General features: G+C 39.6%; 1 protein-coding gene across 1 annotated transcript in view; it reads right to left on the reverse strand.

Moving 5' to 3' along the window:
* Positions 1 to 2,588: 2,588 nt before the first annotated feature.
* cpda (carboxypeptidase D, a) overlaps positions 2,589 to 15,214 on the reverse strand; it is a 30,124-nt gene continuing 17,498 nt past the window's right edge. The window contains exons 10-21 of the mRNA XM_038283963.1: positions 13,052 to 13,194; positions 12,794 to 12,963; positions 12,386 to 12,688; positions 11,627 to 11,822; positions 11,221 to 11,356; positions 10,945 to 11,091; positions 10,690 to 10,788; positions 10,543 to 10,607; positions 8,366 to 8,497; positions 7,967 to 8,152; positions 5,638 to 5,740; positions 2,589 to 4,983 (exon numbers count right to left, since the gene is read on the reverse strand). Of these exons, the coding sequence (XP_038139891.1) occupies positions 4,757 to 4,983; positions 5,638 to 5,740; positions 7,967 to 8,152; positions 8,366 to 8,497; positions 10,543 to 10,607; positions 10,690 to 10,788; positions 10,945 to 11,091; positions 11,221 to 11,356; positions 11,627 to 11,822; positions 12,386 to 12,688; positions 12,794 to 12,963; positions 13,052 to 13,194 (1,907 nt within the window). The 3' untranslated portion in view covers positions 2,589 to 4,756. The remainder of the gene's footprint in view (positions 4,984 to 5,637; positions 5,741 to 7,966; positions 8,153 to 8,365; positions 8,498 to 10,542; positions 10,608 to 10,689; positions 10,789 to 10,944; positions 11,092 to 11,220; positions 11,357 to 11,626; positions 11,823 to 12,385; positions 12,689 to 12,793; positions 12,964 to 13,051; positions 13,195 to 15,214) is intronic.

The raw sequence follows: 15,214 nt of genomic DNA on the forward strand, positions 1-15,214 counted from the left end.
AAATAAAGCATTAGCTACAAAGAAGGTCTAAAGTAAACAAGATAAACAACATAAATCTGAACTCTTTTATACAGAAAATGGCCTTAAATTTCCCCCCCATTTTATTCAATTAGTGTTTGAGCTAGGAATTAATGTCAACATGTAAACCTGCTCTGAGGATATGAACAGGTTTTGTATGTGTCCAAAAAAAAAAATTATAACTAGGGTTCAATATAAAAGACAATTAGAAAAAAAAAATAGACCAACAAACCAGAACCCATTTAACTGAGTCTTATTATATATTGCTAGTGACCAAATATTTTATGCTGGCATACTTTTTTTCACACAAAAAACAAAACAAGCAGCCATCTCTGCTTGTGGTGTGCAGTCATTTAAATAGTTCTTAAAGTTATGTCCTGTCTTTTAATTACCTGCCTGACTATTCCTGCAATTTTCAAAATCAAGAGATTACTTAATCAAGACAAGGCAGGAAATAAGGATTTCGAATAGCCACAAAGGAGCACAAGGGAGCCTTCTTCCCAGCAGCTGTAAGACTTTGTACCCATCACTGTTCCCAATAATCTATACAAGCTGTTACATTCATGATGATTTTGCATTTTCTACCTTAGTTAGTTAAATTACATGCTGCTGTAATTTTGCACATCTCTGATGTTGCTATTTTTGAAATATCCATTACTGTAAAAATATCCATAACCATCGGCGTCGCCAGACCCCATTTACTGGGGCACGTGCCCCAGTATAAATGAGCTGTGCCCCAGTATAAATCTCATGAATATTTGCAACAGTGATACATTTTTTTAATGCATCAATTTAGATAATTCCAATGGAAGGAGACGTATATTTCTACTCAAATGCGCAGCAAGTGTGTTGGTAACTCCAAATTGAGGATGTAATAGCGCCCCCACGTCAGCGCATGTCACTGCATGAACTGCAGGAAAATTAACACGCTGCTCTCAACTGAGTTGGATGGGACACTGTGCGGCCGCGACGCATTTTTAGTTCTGGTAACGTTTCTTACCCGTCAATTTTATTATTTTCCCAGTGAAACCACATGATTATAGGCTACTAACTGAAAATTACTGCATTGGTTTGTAGATGGATATCAGGAAATTCCTCACATGAAGCAGAGACAGGGAAGCAGTAGAACAAAATGAGAGAGAGGGAGGTAAGGTCCCGTAATGAATTAGTGATTTAAGCTAAGCAGTTACATTAGGAACGTTATAAGCAATATGATAGATATTTACATAATTGTAAATTTACGTTTTTTAATGTTTGCTGTAGAGAATGAGAATGCAGGTGCTGGAGTAGGAAAGGGAGGAGGAGGCGAGACTGACAGGCAAGAGACAGATGAAGGACAGGAGAGACAGGACCATGAAGGTGATGAGGGAGCAACAACCAGCGTCCACAAACAAGAAGGGGACATTAGGGACTTAGGGGGAAAGCATGGTGGTCCTAAACAAGTGAAGTTGTCCCACTATCCCCAGGACAAATTTGGAGTAAAAAAACGTTCATTTAATTCAAAATGGTTTGAGCTTTTCCTGGTTAAAAAAGAAAGACTTGTCATCAAGGATATACAGTGTGTTTTTAACTTGCTTGATAACATCATGTTCCCAACACTAACGCAGGTCATCCAGATCTCCCTCACAATCCCAGTCTACAGATGGAGTTGTGAAAGATCATTCAGTGTGTTGAGAAAGATCCACACTTGGCTGAGGTGCACAATGGGAAAAGACAGGCTCCATCATCCTGCTATTTTATCAGTTGAAAAGGAAGAACTTTCTAAGCTGAGTCACAAGTGATTCACCACTTTGCAAAAATGCTAAATAGGAGGTACACTAAAATGCTCAAAAAATAAAAGGAAAACTTAGCTCAGGATGAGTTAAACTTTCCCCCGAACTAAAACTCTGAAACCTAGGAATTAATGATTACTTCAGAATGTGTATAAGGAAACTTTTTATTTGTCAAAGTTGTTGATGTCTTATTTTTTTTAGCTGCCATGTTGAAAATGTTCATGTTTGTTTAAACAAATATGCTCTTATTCTCATTAATATCTCAACCGGTAATTTTGGTAGGAATGTATCAGGGTTGGGCAGTGTGCTTGTCTGTATTTATGTATGGAAGGAGGGGCATATGCGGTAGGGGGCCAGTGCCCCAGTAAAGCTTTGTGCCTAGCAACGCCCCTGTCCATAACTGTATATATTTTTCTCTAGATACACAGTTTTTATATTATATTAGAATATTACAGTAGAGTATTTTATTTATTTTTAACTTTTCACTATTGTGTTATAGGGTCTACATTTGTGTGACAATTTTTTCTATAATCTTTTTGCTGCTGTAAATACCAGAATTTCCCAATTTTCCATTGTATTCTAAATCATAACCCAATGTAAATATAAAGAACAGATAAATATCTGTTTATTAGATAAGGGGCTAAATGACATGGCACCATGTGGCTTTTACCCCCCTATAAAAAACTTCTTAAATTGAGTTTTCAGCTTTTCCTCTCCTTCTAGGCCTAATAGTCTTCGGTAGCATTCTGCAGGAAAGGCATCTTTGAAAAAACAAAATAAAAATACAGCACCAAAGCATTTTGTAGACAGAACTTTTATTGTGTAGTTTTGTGAAGTTCTAGTGCACATTAGGGTAGTATGATCAGAGTTTCTGTTGAAATGTTCTGCTGCGTGTGAATTCACAGTAAACATGCATGGACCATTGGCAACCATTTACAGTTCCAGTTGTTTGTACAAATCTTCACACCAACACTGTGTGACACTTTCAAAAGATCACACATGAGGGGGCTTTACAGACATAGCGTAGGAGAAATAATTGACAAAACTGCATCTCCACACAGACGTAAAGAAATAATCTCTTGTGAAAATAGATGATCAGGATAGACTTTAAAGAGAACAAGTATGTGTTTTGTTTTGAAACAATGCACCCCCCCCCCCGTTCTGATGCGCCTTTAGTGATTTCATTACAATCCACAGTAGTTAGACCAAATGTGAGCAAATCAAGAACATTTTTGTGTGATTTATCATTTTGATTTGTAATTATTTTGGATTACATTTCTGAGATCAAAAAGTATACCAGGAAAAATAAATATATTACTATTTTAAAGCTTTCCATTTGACTCACCTTTGTTTAGAGAAACTTCCATTGCACACACACTCACCAAACCACTTTTAATTGCCTAAATGGAAAACTCTCCCTTGTGTGTTTCAATTAAATGGCAAACCAATCAAAACCAAAACATTTAGTCATTAAAAAGAACATTACTAAACAGAAGAAAATTTTGCTTTGTAAAGGAAAAATGGAGATGGTTACAATCAAAACAAAGACACAGCTCAAGGCCACCCGTAACTAACTAGAGAATGAAATTAAACATAAAGGCCGATCAATAAAAAAAGGGCATAATAAATACAATCATTACATATTCATAGCGTCTTAATCTAGCAGTCATATGCGATGGTTCCTTCTCTTGGAGTTTGTCCAACGTGGATCCAGTGGCTCAACAGAAGGACCGGTCGTGTTTTCCATTGCCACAGATCCAGCTTGCAACATAACTTAAACAGCAAATGCTTGATCTTGCTTTTTTATTTCAGACTCAAGTGAAAGATTGCAGAACAGGGAGATAGCTCAACTATACACATCCCATTAATAGAAAACGGATGCCCTGATATCTGGCAGCTTTTGTCCTCGATCCATTTAAAATGGAAATTAGGAAAACAAAGCAAGCTTGTCTTAATCCGCCGTTTTGAATTATTGGGTTATGTTTTATTCAATGTTTTTATCTTTTTTTTAATTAGTTAAAAATAAACTTATTTTTTTAAACATAGATATTACCACAGTTTGGTTGCTGTGTCCCAAGAACTGGGAGTTGGTGCCGAGTCAATGCTGGCTTATTGCTGCCAGAGACAATGTCTCAGGTGCTGGATACTACGAATTAGTGCCAAGCAAACAAGGTGAAACCAGTTTAGTGCTGAAATCGCTCAAGTTGGATTAAACCCCCTGTGTGCATTTTCCAGTCCAGGTTTTATTTAAGCTTGGCTTTGAAAAAACACAAAATGAAAAAAATCTGGTAAATCGTCTTAATCTTGCACAACTTATGAACAAAATTTTTCATCTGACCTGATCAGCTGACTAATGATAGCTCGATTCCCATCATAAATTTATGTTCTCATCTATTACAGCCTAGTTGGACTGGAAAATCTGGAGAAGCCAAGGCACAGATTTGTAAATGTCCCAAAGGTTCAGAAAGTTCAGTGCCACCACGCCACATTGGACCACATAAAAAATATATAATTTGATTTCCTACTTTGAGGCATTTTTACATTAATGCTCAGAAAAGAGACATTTCTAAAGGTAAACATGGGGTGATAAAGCACTTCCAACTAGATTCATTTGATAAGAGTTTGTTTGGACTTGGCGGCTTGAACTGTAAACTGGGCAGGACGGGATAGGCATCCTGGAATGGCCGAGAACTTTAGAAATCAAGGACAGGAAACAAGAACTTCTTCATTCACCCCTCTACCTCCAGCTCTCTCCCTCAATCATTCATGAAGATGAGCATGTGTCCAGCAGGATACCAGAGCGCTTAGACCTTAATGATGTAACAGAGAAAATGTTTACAGCACTCATTCACAGAAGAAAAGATGAAGCTGCGATGTCAAGAGTTCATTCAGCTCCTTGGACGTCAAGAATTTGACTCTGGAGGGATTTAAAATAAAAGCGAAAAAATACTTTAACGCAAGATTGATCAGATTTTGTTAGCATAAAGTGTCTCTTCATCACTTTCGCTTTCATCCTGAAACTCGTGGGCAAGCAGGGATTTCTTGGAACCCATGGAGTTAAGATGGACCTCGTCGTCATAGTCGTCACGGTGCTGCCGCAGCCGGTGGAATCCATCTTTCTGATGATCCGACTTTACTGAGCACACGCACCAAATGATGCAGGCTGTCAACACCAGCGCTGTCATGGAGGCAGCTGCAGATCAGGTAGAGTAAAGCACAATTAAACATTTCAATTAGGATTCACATGGAACCAAACTACCTTTTGTTTCAAGCCCAAAATTAACACTTCAATACAGTTGGTCGGAAATTTAAATACAATATTCTTTGCAAGAGAATCAGCTTAATTATGGTCTTTTAATGCCCATTTCTTCTTGTGTAATATTCATTTTCACTATTAGAATGTGCTGCAGACAAAGCATACAGTAAACCTTGGACAGGCTAATCTTTAACCTGAACATCATCATCTGAAATCCTCACCACTGCACAGGTAAATAACTGGTTTTGATGGGATGGAGCAGCCAGTGAAGTAAAACCAATCTAGAGACCGTCAAATTGCAGGAAGTCTCGGACTTAGTGACAGCAGCATAACTAATGCCAAAGATCTGCTGATGGATATAGGAAGACTGGTTTCTTTCCGACTTGCTATAGTTCGGTTGCAATTATGATTATAAATATAATTCAACATTCTGAACCCAGTTTTGTTTTTAAAATTCACAGGTTTATTATCAAAAACTGAACTAAAAAAAATGTTTTTCAACATGTTTGTTAAATTAAGGTAATCTCATGATTGCTAATGCCAGTCCTTTTTGTAAAGACACACACACACACATTCCTTTCTGGTTCCTACCTGCACAGGCAACAACAAACTCCCTTTGCAGTCCAAATATGCTTTTATCTAGTTCCAATACTATGAAGATGGTTGGAGCAGCTTCCTGAGGTTTCACTGTTACCTGGAAAACAACAATGAAATAAAAGTTAATTGGATCTTTTAATATCACTAAATCTTTCAATTATCACATATGATTCGAACTGGAGACAGATTTAAGGAAAAAACTATTGTTACATTGTTGAAACAGCTTTTTCTGATTTGGAACTCAAAGTTTAAATGGTAGATGAGTTAGTGTATTTGCAACTACTCAAGGGCTGAAGAATTCAGGTTAAATTAAAAGTAATCCCCCTTAGTAGTTTGGGGAGTTTTTTACATTCCTTTGCATCCTAACAGGATGCTTTTCTAATTAAGGTTTAAAAAAAGGCCCTTCTCTGTCTTTCAGAGCTCTGCTGAGAAAGCTGGTTAATTATCTAATCAGCATGTCTCTTTTACAGGTGTGTCTGTTTAGTCTAATCTGCAGCCCGTTATCTTGCAAATCCTGGCAAAAAAAAAAAAATCCTGGAGAGTTTAATAAATCCTACTATCTTCAGCTGAGAGGTAAATAACAAAATTCAAATCGAGAAGTTATTAGTTTTTGTGTTTTTAACAATACGGTAGATAAGTTTTAGTGAAGTGGTCTAAATCCAGACTGAGATGAGTTGCAAAGTTGTAGTTCTCCGTTTTTTCTTCTAGTAAACAGTCATTTTTGTACAACAAAGGAAGTCCAAATGAGTTCTCCAAAAAATTTTTTTCTTTTTTCCTTTTCAGGTGAATGAGATGCGCCCATATGAGTTGAGGCAGAGCATTAGATGCCCTAAAAAGTATGGGGAGACCATCAAGGAGAGGAACTTCTTGTTGGCTCCTTCGTGTGATTTGGAGCTAATGTTTGAGGATCGGAGTCCCCAGAAACCCCTGGATGAGCAGTACATCAGAAATGCTGCGGTTCTTCCAGATCTCTCAGATCCACCGCACAGCCCCAAAGCTATTCAGACAGAGGAGAGGACCTCCAGCAGTGCTCTAATGATCCATGGTTATTCAGTAGAAGACTTCCAGCAGACGTATCACTCTGTGGTGGATCCACTGCTCTACAGACCTAATGGGAAGCTCAGGCCTTACAGCCTTGAGTTGGGGTTCACCATCAAGGAACATCTGTTGGAAGAGCTGGCCTATCCGACGCTGCACATTTCAGAGGGTCCAGATGGAAAGGTGGAGGTGAAGGAGAGGTTCTGCGTGCTGCGCCCAACACCTTACATAGACATAGACTGTAAAAGGGATCCGTGGTAACATCCCTCCAAAGACTTTCTATGATAAATGTGGATTTTCTGTCTGTTTAACCTCTTTTTCTTAACACAGACTTTTCTTGTTGTATGAGGTAGACAAATATTTCATTTTTCAATCGAATCTGTACAATTTAAAGCATAGGAAAATAATCTCTAGATAAACGGAACAACGTGAATCTGTGCAATAGCTACAGCCCTTACTATGAACTTTTACTAGTCGGGAGCTCCTGAAGCTTCAGGTCTCAACTCTTAATTGTTCCTAAGCACAAATTCCTGAAATGGTGTTCTATGCTAAGATATTAATGAACATATTAAATGATGTAAAAACAACATCCAAACAATTCATTTTTAAAACAAATTGAGAGAGAATGTTTTCATGTTTCAGCTTTTTTTTTCCTAAAACATCTGGTGAGAAGGCATGTTAAGAAAATATAACCTTCAAAACTTCCTTCATAAAAGTCAATCTGGATCTAAATGTCAAAACTCATTTTAGATTCCTTTCATTCTTTATTTCTGTAACATGGAGGCTGGTTAAATCATGATTGTGCTAAGAAAACACTGTAATAAAAAATCCTAATTACTTTACAAGATTTAATTTTCAGAGAAACTGATTATATTAATTAGCTCTCAATAGCTGCAAGCCATAATCTTAAAATTCAAATGAACAATTAGAGAAACCACTGAAAAGCATCTTCTGTGTGTAATTAATACAAATGATTATAGCTTTTTAAACTTAACAAAATAAAGCTAATGTGCAATGATACTTTAATTTATGAGGATGCAGCTTAAATTGAAAAGCTAATACAGGTAGCCACCCGATGCTCATATTAGTGTTGTAGTGAACCAATTAGTATCAAGACAAGACCAAAACCTTACTGGGTCTTGGTCTTGTCTCGGTACTCCTTGGTCTCGGTTGGCGGGGTGTTGACTACAACACCAGCTCACATGCAAATAACTCTCAGTTTTCCTCATAGAAAACTAGAACAGTTCTATATATACTTCACAACAGCATGTAAAACACTGCGTACCACTTTATGTTGACTTTGATAGCCTTCAGCTATGATGTCAATACCAAAGCTGCCCGGTTTGACCAGGATGTGGAAGTAGCCGCCCTCAGAAGTGGAGACCTTTGGTGTTGTGTCCAGAAAAATGGTTGCTCCAACAATCGGTTTCCCACTTTTGTCCTTCACTACTCCTCGGACTCCTTTATGGACCTTAAAATTAGCAAAACACTCAAACTCAAAGCCTGTCTAACCATTAGTACTTCATTATAATCTATTAAACTGTGTGATTAAAACATCAACAATATTACAAGTCAAATGAATTTAAATTGATTTTATTATATCATGAATATTAAACATTTTAATACTGAGAAAAAATATTTACGTAAATTGCAAAAATCCTAAATACTGATAGTAAAGTCCTACCTCCACCAACATACTGAAGAGAGCCTTCTTGTTTTCCGCCCAGAGCGCGCTCAGCTGGTTAGCAGCCGGGAACAAACAGCAGCCAGTATACACAGTGATTTCAGGGCAGTGTCCAAAGTCCATACTGAAGTCCTGGAGGAACATGTGGAAGGAATGAGACATGACATGATGGCAAATAAAGGTTGGTTAATGAGTTCATTTCTCAGGTTAATAATTTTAAGGCTATGAAATGCGTAAAAGTCAAAAACATTCTGCTAAACTCTGAGCATTGCTCAGTGTGAAATGATACCAAGTGTTCAACCAGTTCACACATTAACTTTTTAAGGACTGTTATATTACCCTCAGGACTCGAATTAAATGAGTTTGGTGAAGGTAAATACATTTCGGGTTCATTCATCCAGAAGACCCTGGTATTCTCCATGGTTATCATGGCCACTGTTACAACCATAAAGACAAAAATATTGTTATACGCCGTATTTTGTGCATATATAGAGCACAAGTGGTTAAACTGGGAACATTTAACTACTGAGTAAAATCATGCAATCCTATGACCCTGACCTTCAGTTTATAGTGCTCTGAGTCTTAGTGCCATCTCCTTCTAGAGAAATGGTCAAAAGAAAGTCCCTAAATTACATTTTTGAACCCAACAGAAAACATTTCTAGGTAAGTAGAAACCATTAAACCTACAAAAGGCAAAATCATATTAAACCCACAACAAGCGCAATTCTAGCGATGTCACCGCAATTGGGTGCTGTCACTCACTTGACATGATGCCATTAATTCACGACAATCACCACTCCTGTATCTACACAGCAAAATCAAATAGGAGGAATCTCTGTCTCTTTCTTGATGGATTTAATTCAGGAAAAGCAGAACAGTGGTCCCGACTGCCTAGGTCCACCTGATCCACCAGAGATGCTCCAAGTTTGAGGAGCCCAGCAGCTACTGCTGGATCACAGTCGTACTTCTTTTTGACCAGGAAACAAAACTATCCTGCTTTGGGGAGGATTGAAGTTCTCAAACTCAGGTCTGAGCTGTAGGAGAACAGAGCAAGAGCTCGAATAGAGTGTGGCCCCCGCTCTGGAGGTAAGAAGGGACAGCAGGAGATCTAAGCAAGATGATGAGCAGAGGCAGCAGATGGCCTGGACCAGCAAATGATGAATGAATGTTTTAAAAGCCACCCACAAACCTCTTAAGAGCATCCTTTACATCGTCATATGAGAGCATTATTTTTTTTTTCATCCATTTTGACTGATAAAAGCTTAGTCTCTGCTGTGGTCCTTAAACCTACATAACAGAATAGAAATTTGCTACATTTTAAGAACTTATCGGTACTTGTATGGACTGATGGCTGGTTCCCCCAATGAGTAGAAGTTCTCTTCTTTAAGTGGGGTTAAGGCTGATTTATACATAAAAACTAGTTTGTCTGTGTAGGTGTCGCGGTGAAAACAGAGACGTCCCCGCCCCCTTTGCAGACGCTCTGCTGCACCTCTCCCAAATTGTAGTTGACCGCAGACAGTGCGGCAAACAGGAGGCCTCTGATTGGTCAAATCTACATCCGCTCTACACATGCACATTTCCTGTATGGTACCTTATTGAAGTGTTTTGTTTGTATGACCGCCCTTGCGGAATGACTGGTAAAGTTGGACCAGTTAGAAGAGCAAGGTGCGCAAGAACCCTTATTCCACCTGGATCCCCGCTCTTTTTAGCCCTCATGTCCCTCCGTTTTCACACAAACCTGGCCCCACTTCCTCACCGCCTCGGCCGTATCTAGACCCACAGCTAGTTCGTGATAGTCCCTCTTGCGGTGTGGCATGAAATAACATAACGCAGACCACGCTTCAAAATTCAGTATAATATAGGACTCAGGTGTGAACTGAGTACAGGTTAGATTTATGGTTAGGTATATGTTGTTATTGGTTAGAGTAAGGGTTTAGGTTAAGCTGCAGAAATGAATGCAATTTCAATGGAGGTCCCCACAAAGATAGTGTGGCATAATATGTATGTGTATGTGTGTGTAAGTAACTCATTACCTTTAAGTAATTTTTTTGTATGTCTTTTTTTTTTTCTAAAGAGCCTAGCTACTTTAAAAACTTGTACTGGCTTAATCAATATAACTAACTTGTCCACATTTTTCTGCAGTTGACTTGGCGCCTTTAAGATAAGGAAATACTTACCATCATGCTCCCCATGTGACTATGTAGCTCTGCTGCTTTCATCACTCCATCAGGGACGTTTCCCACTGAGTAAAATGAAAGTTGGTAGTTAACAAACAAAGTTACCTTCTATTACCATCTATTTATGCAGATGATTACAAGACGTACTTTGCCCATTGTTGTAACACAAAGTATCTCCAGGATGCATCCGTGGATGATTCTTAGCATACACCATTGCCAAGTACTTCAAATTGGCCTCATTATTCACTACAAAAACAAAGCCAACAATCACATCTAGTTTCCGATTTGCAAGCATGAAGAGGAAAAGCTTCTCAGTGCAGTGGGGATGTTTTCCTCTTAAAGTAATAAGTTCTAAAGGCATAATGAAATACAGAAGAGCTAGACTATGCAAAGTGGTATTACCGGTTTGAACAGGTTTGTTATAAGGGTAGGTGACAACCAGAGCGCCTCCATCCAAGGCGACAGACAGACTGAAGTCATTGCTTTGAATGAAATTCATCATCGCTACGGTTTCAGGCTGTGGCTCAGACAACTGCTGCGATGAGTTGCCTGTTCAAGTGGGAAAACAAAGACAAAAGAGATTCCAAATCAAGTCTATGGTAAATCAGCTGCACCGTCTCATTCCTAATCAGACGTTGACAGAAAAGTAGCTAAAGAATGCGTGTCATTAAAGCAGACCAAAAAAAGTTGTGTCAAGATCTTTGTGCTTAGAATTGGTGTGGCCCCGGTCAGATGAGCAGTCATTCTCAGTGGCCTCTTCACGTCCGTCGGGGTTGATGGAGGGCACAATGAAAATGTTGGTCTCGTTGATGAGCTGGAGAAAAGAAAACGTAGAGAGGCCATATTATACAACCATGTCAGCTTTTTTCTTTATTCAGAGCGTAACTGATATACCTTCACTAAGACTTGCAAAAATACAACATGGGGAAAAAATGTGAACATGATTTGGAGCAAAAGGAGTAATTCTGAAGCGTGATAGAGATTTATATTCTGCTCCCCTGAATCAACACCAACTTTCAGGATTGTCTCTATCAGATTGAAAGCAAACTTTTGCAGGCTACTGTATATTTAGGCTGATGCACACCTTGGTGATGGCGGGGTTCTTGCCGTAGTTGATGCAGAGGCAGGTAGCAAACTCCATGAGCAGCTCTGTTCCCACAGGAGCGTTGCCGTGGATCCCTGCCACAAAGCGGATCTTTGGTTTGGACGGCTCGGCCTCTTTCGGATTATTGGAGATTTTCAGAGCCAAAATGTTTCTGAAATCTACACTACGGCCAAGCCTAAACAAGAAAAACATGGTACCACATTATTTTAATGCCTCACTACACACAGCAGCTAACACTACGGTGATATCAACAACATTAAAGGGCTGACTATACTCCCCGCAGCAGTGTGTCGCAGTGAGCTTGACGCAGACATTTTTGATTTATGCTCAATTTTGAGTGTGGTCTGTGCTATACGTTGTTGGTCTAAATGCGGCCGAGGCGATGAGGAAGTGGGGGCAAGTTTGTCTGAAAACGGAGGGACATGGGCGAAAAAAGAGTGGGGATCCAGGTGGAAAAAGGGTCCCAGTATTCTCGCGCACCTCGCTCTTTAGCTGGTCAAACTTCACCAATTGTTTTCCGCAATTGCGGTCATAAAAACAAAACAAGTCGGGCTCCTGTCTGCGACACCGTCTGTGGTCACCTACAATTTGGGAGAGGTGCAGCAGAGTGTCTGCAGAGGGGGCAGGGACGTCTTTTTGTTCACTGTGACACCTACGCAGACAACCTAGTTTAGAAGTATAAATCAGCTTAACAGCTGCTATGTCAATAGTAGTCTTGGTAGTCAAAGGAATACCCACATCTGTAAATGTGTAATATGGGGGAAGTTAAGTTGGAGGCCTCTCAAGGAATCCTCCAGGTTTTTGGGACGTCGGTAGTGGAAGCTATTCACTGTGGCTGAGCTCTTGACCAGCTGCTCCAGGCCATGGTCCTCAGAAAGCTCCTTTATCAGGCTGTTGAGCTCCCGGTCAGATGGGCTCTGGACCAGCTGGGGAGTGGTGGCTGCGTGGTTGTTACTCTCCGAGTATAAACGGTTAAGTCTGAAGTCCACCAACTCTGGTCGATCCTTTGAGACTGTAGCGTAGATGGTCACGGGTTTATACCTTTAGAGATAAAAAACGAAAGTATTCTTAAGTTAGTGGCATTTTTTTAAAAATGAAGAGAATAAGGATTCTGGTGAAGTGCACTTTCTGAAACAATAATGTTACCCATCAGCAGAGGCGGTGACTGCATAAGTCCCAGGGACCAACAGTCTCCAGTAGTCTCCAGTATGAGCTGTTGTGACGTTGTGGTCTATTCCTTCCACGCTGATGGTGGCATTGGGAATTCCCATCTTATCTCTGTCATCGGAAACTGTGCCTTTTATTCCGGTGTGAACCTACGATGACAAGCAACCAAATGATCAGAAGGAAATGGTAATCAGTGACTGTGTGGCACAAGCTACCCTCAACAACTGTTCTTATTACCTGGTGTATGAACTGTATCAAAGCTCTCCAGTTTTGCTCCCAGTATTTTGGCAGCTCCTTAGCCAGAGGGTACTTGAAGCAGCCCAGCTCGATGGTCACCTCAAAGCAGTTTGTGTTCATGTAATTCCAGTCCTGCATTCCTCCTGCGCAAAAAAAAAAAAAATATTTGCTTAATATATTGTTTATTTATTCACTATATAATTTAATCAAAAGTTGGGATGTGGCTGATATCATGAGGAGTAAAAAGTATTTTCTCTATTGCAGACCAATCCTTGCCTTTTTGAGATATTGTACTTAAATTGGCTTGGTTATCAAAAAATATACATATTTTAGACAAATATAGATTCAGTTTAAGGGGAGAACATAATTTAAACCAACCGGAATCCCTTTAAGTCGCAGCGGAGGGATTTAGAACATCATATACAAGACCAGAATTTGACTGGCGACACCAGAAAACTTACTGTTGGAACCATTCAGAAGTTCTCATGCTAGTGTGATTTTGCTATGTTGTTCTGCTTATTTAAGTGCATCTGGATCTAAAGTAATAAAATTATGGTCTGGTATTCTACTACAGATATCTTACCCCAGATTGACCAGGTCACATATCTTACACAAAAATATATATATTTTTTTTTCTATCAGTACATAGAATATCTTCCCTTAGTCCTTTAGAACAACAAAAAGTGTTTTTGATGAACATGAGACTGGCCAAACTATGCTGCAGTTTTCATCTAGAAACTTTCACTCTGATACCATTTTTGCAGTTTCTTTATGTTTTTTTTTCTTGTTTTTTCAATGGAAACTGACCTCATCTAAATGGGAATGGCTGCTTCTGGACAGCTTTTTATCTCATTAATGACTAAAATCGACACTTTTAAACTGTATTTTATGTTTACTTATTCTATCATTGTTTGAAATTAAAACTAGTTTAATAATACTAAACATTCAGATGCTAAAAGCAAATATAGAAGGTGCAAATACCTGTGAAATATCTATCAATTATTCTAGTCAATTCTATTCACTGTTTCCCAGAGTGTGCAGAGCAGGTTGACATATTGTAGCTTCTAGACTCTGGTAATCATACATTTTCTATATCATTCCTGTTTATTAATTTTAGGATCTATGTTGAAATGTAAAGCTTCACAAGAGCCAGCTTTGCTCAATAAAAGAAGGTGTGTTTTTGTTTTTTTTTTAGTTGTCAAATTCCACAGTGCATCAGGCACATGATAGTTCAAAACATGGCAGCCATAAGCCACTGCACTGCAAAAACGATCTAGAAATAAGTAAAAAAAAATGTATTAAATTAAGTGTATATACCGTATTTTCACGACTATAAGGCGCACTTAAACGTCTTTTTTTCCCCTCAAAATGTGCGGTGCGCCCTATGGTGCGGTGCGCCTTATGTGTGTTGTAACTGCGACTTTTGAGACCACCTCATTGAGGAGATGATGAAAGAGTGGCTGAATGTAAGGAGACCAGGTGTTTTTTTTCCACCCCTCACCATCGCTGTTAATATGTAACTCCATGCGTGCCCATCTCACAGCTGATGTGAAAAACATGGGGAAACAAATTAACGCTGCTCGACATCGGTGTGAATCGGACCCAGCAGGTGCAGCAGAAGCAGCGAGTTTACATGCAAAGTCAATGGTTGACGCGCATATAGGTGCAGCAAAAGGTCCCGCAGCGCATTTTGGTGCAGCACGTCGGGAGCGTTTAAGCATCTGAAGCGCCGGCTTCTGCTGCTTGAGATGGAAAAATTGAAGTTTTGCTGCTGGACGCGCCGCATCAACCAATCAGAGAAGCTGATCTGGGAGCTGCCAGCGAGACAGACAGCGCTCTGATGACATATGATATTAACGCAAATGGAAAAGGCTGGATGGATGCGTGGCTGAGGCAGGTGTATGTGAGAAGACTAGGTGGTTTTTTCCACGCATCACCATCGATGCGTGCCCATCTCACAGCCGATGTGAAAAAAAGGTGAATCAAATGAACGCTGTGCTCGCCGTTATCCCGGGGGTCTGACAAAGGAGCTTCAACCGCTCGACATCGGTGTGAAGCAGCCGTTCGAAGTAAGGCTGCGAGCGGCGTGGGAGGGATGGATGACCGACGGAGACCACAGTTTCAGGATAAGAAGGCAGCGCCGGGCAGATTACGCCACAGTTT

This window comes from Cyprinodon tularosa, unplaced genomic scaffold, assembly GCF_016077235.1.
Source record: "Cyprinodon tularosa strain WSP-4 unplaced genomic scaffold, ASM1607723v1 ctg198, whole genome shotgun sequence".
NCBI classification, from domain to species: Eukaryota; Metazoa; Chordata; class Actinopteri; order Cyprinodontiformes; family Cyprinodontidae; genus Cyprinodon; species Cyprinodon tularosa.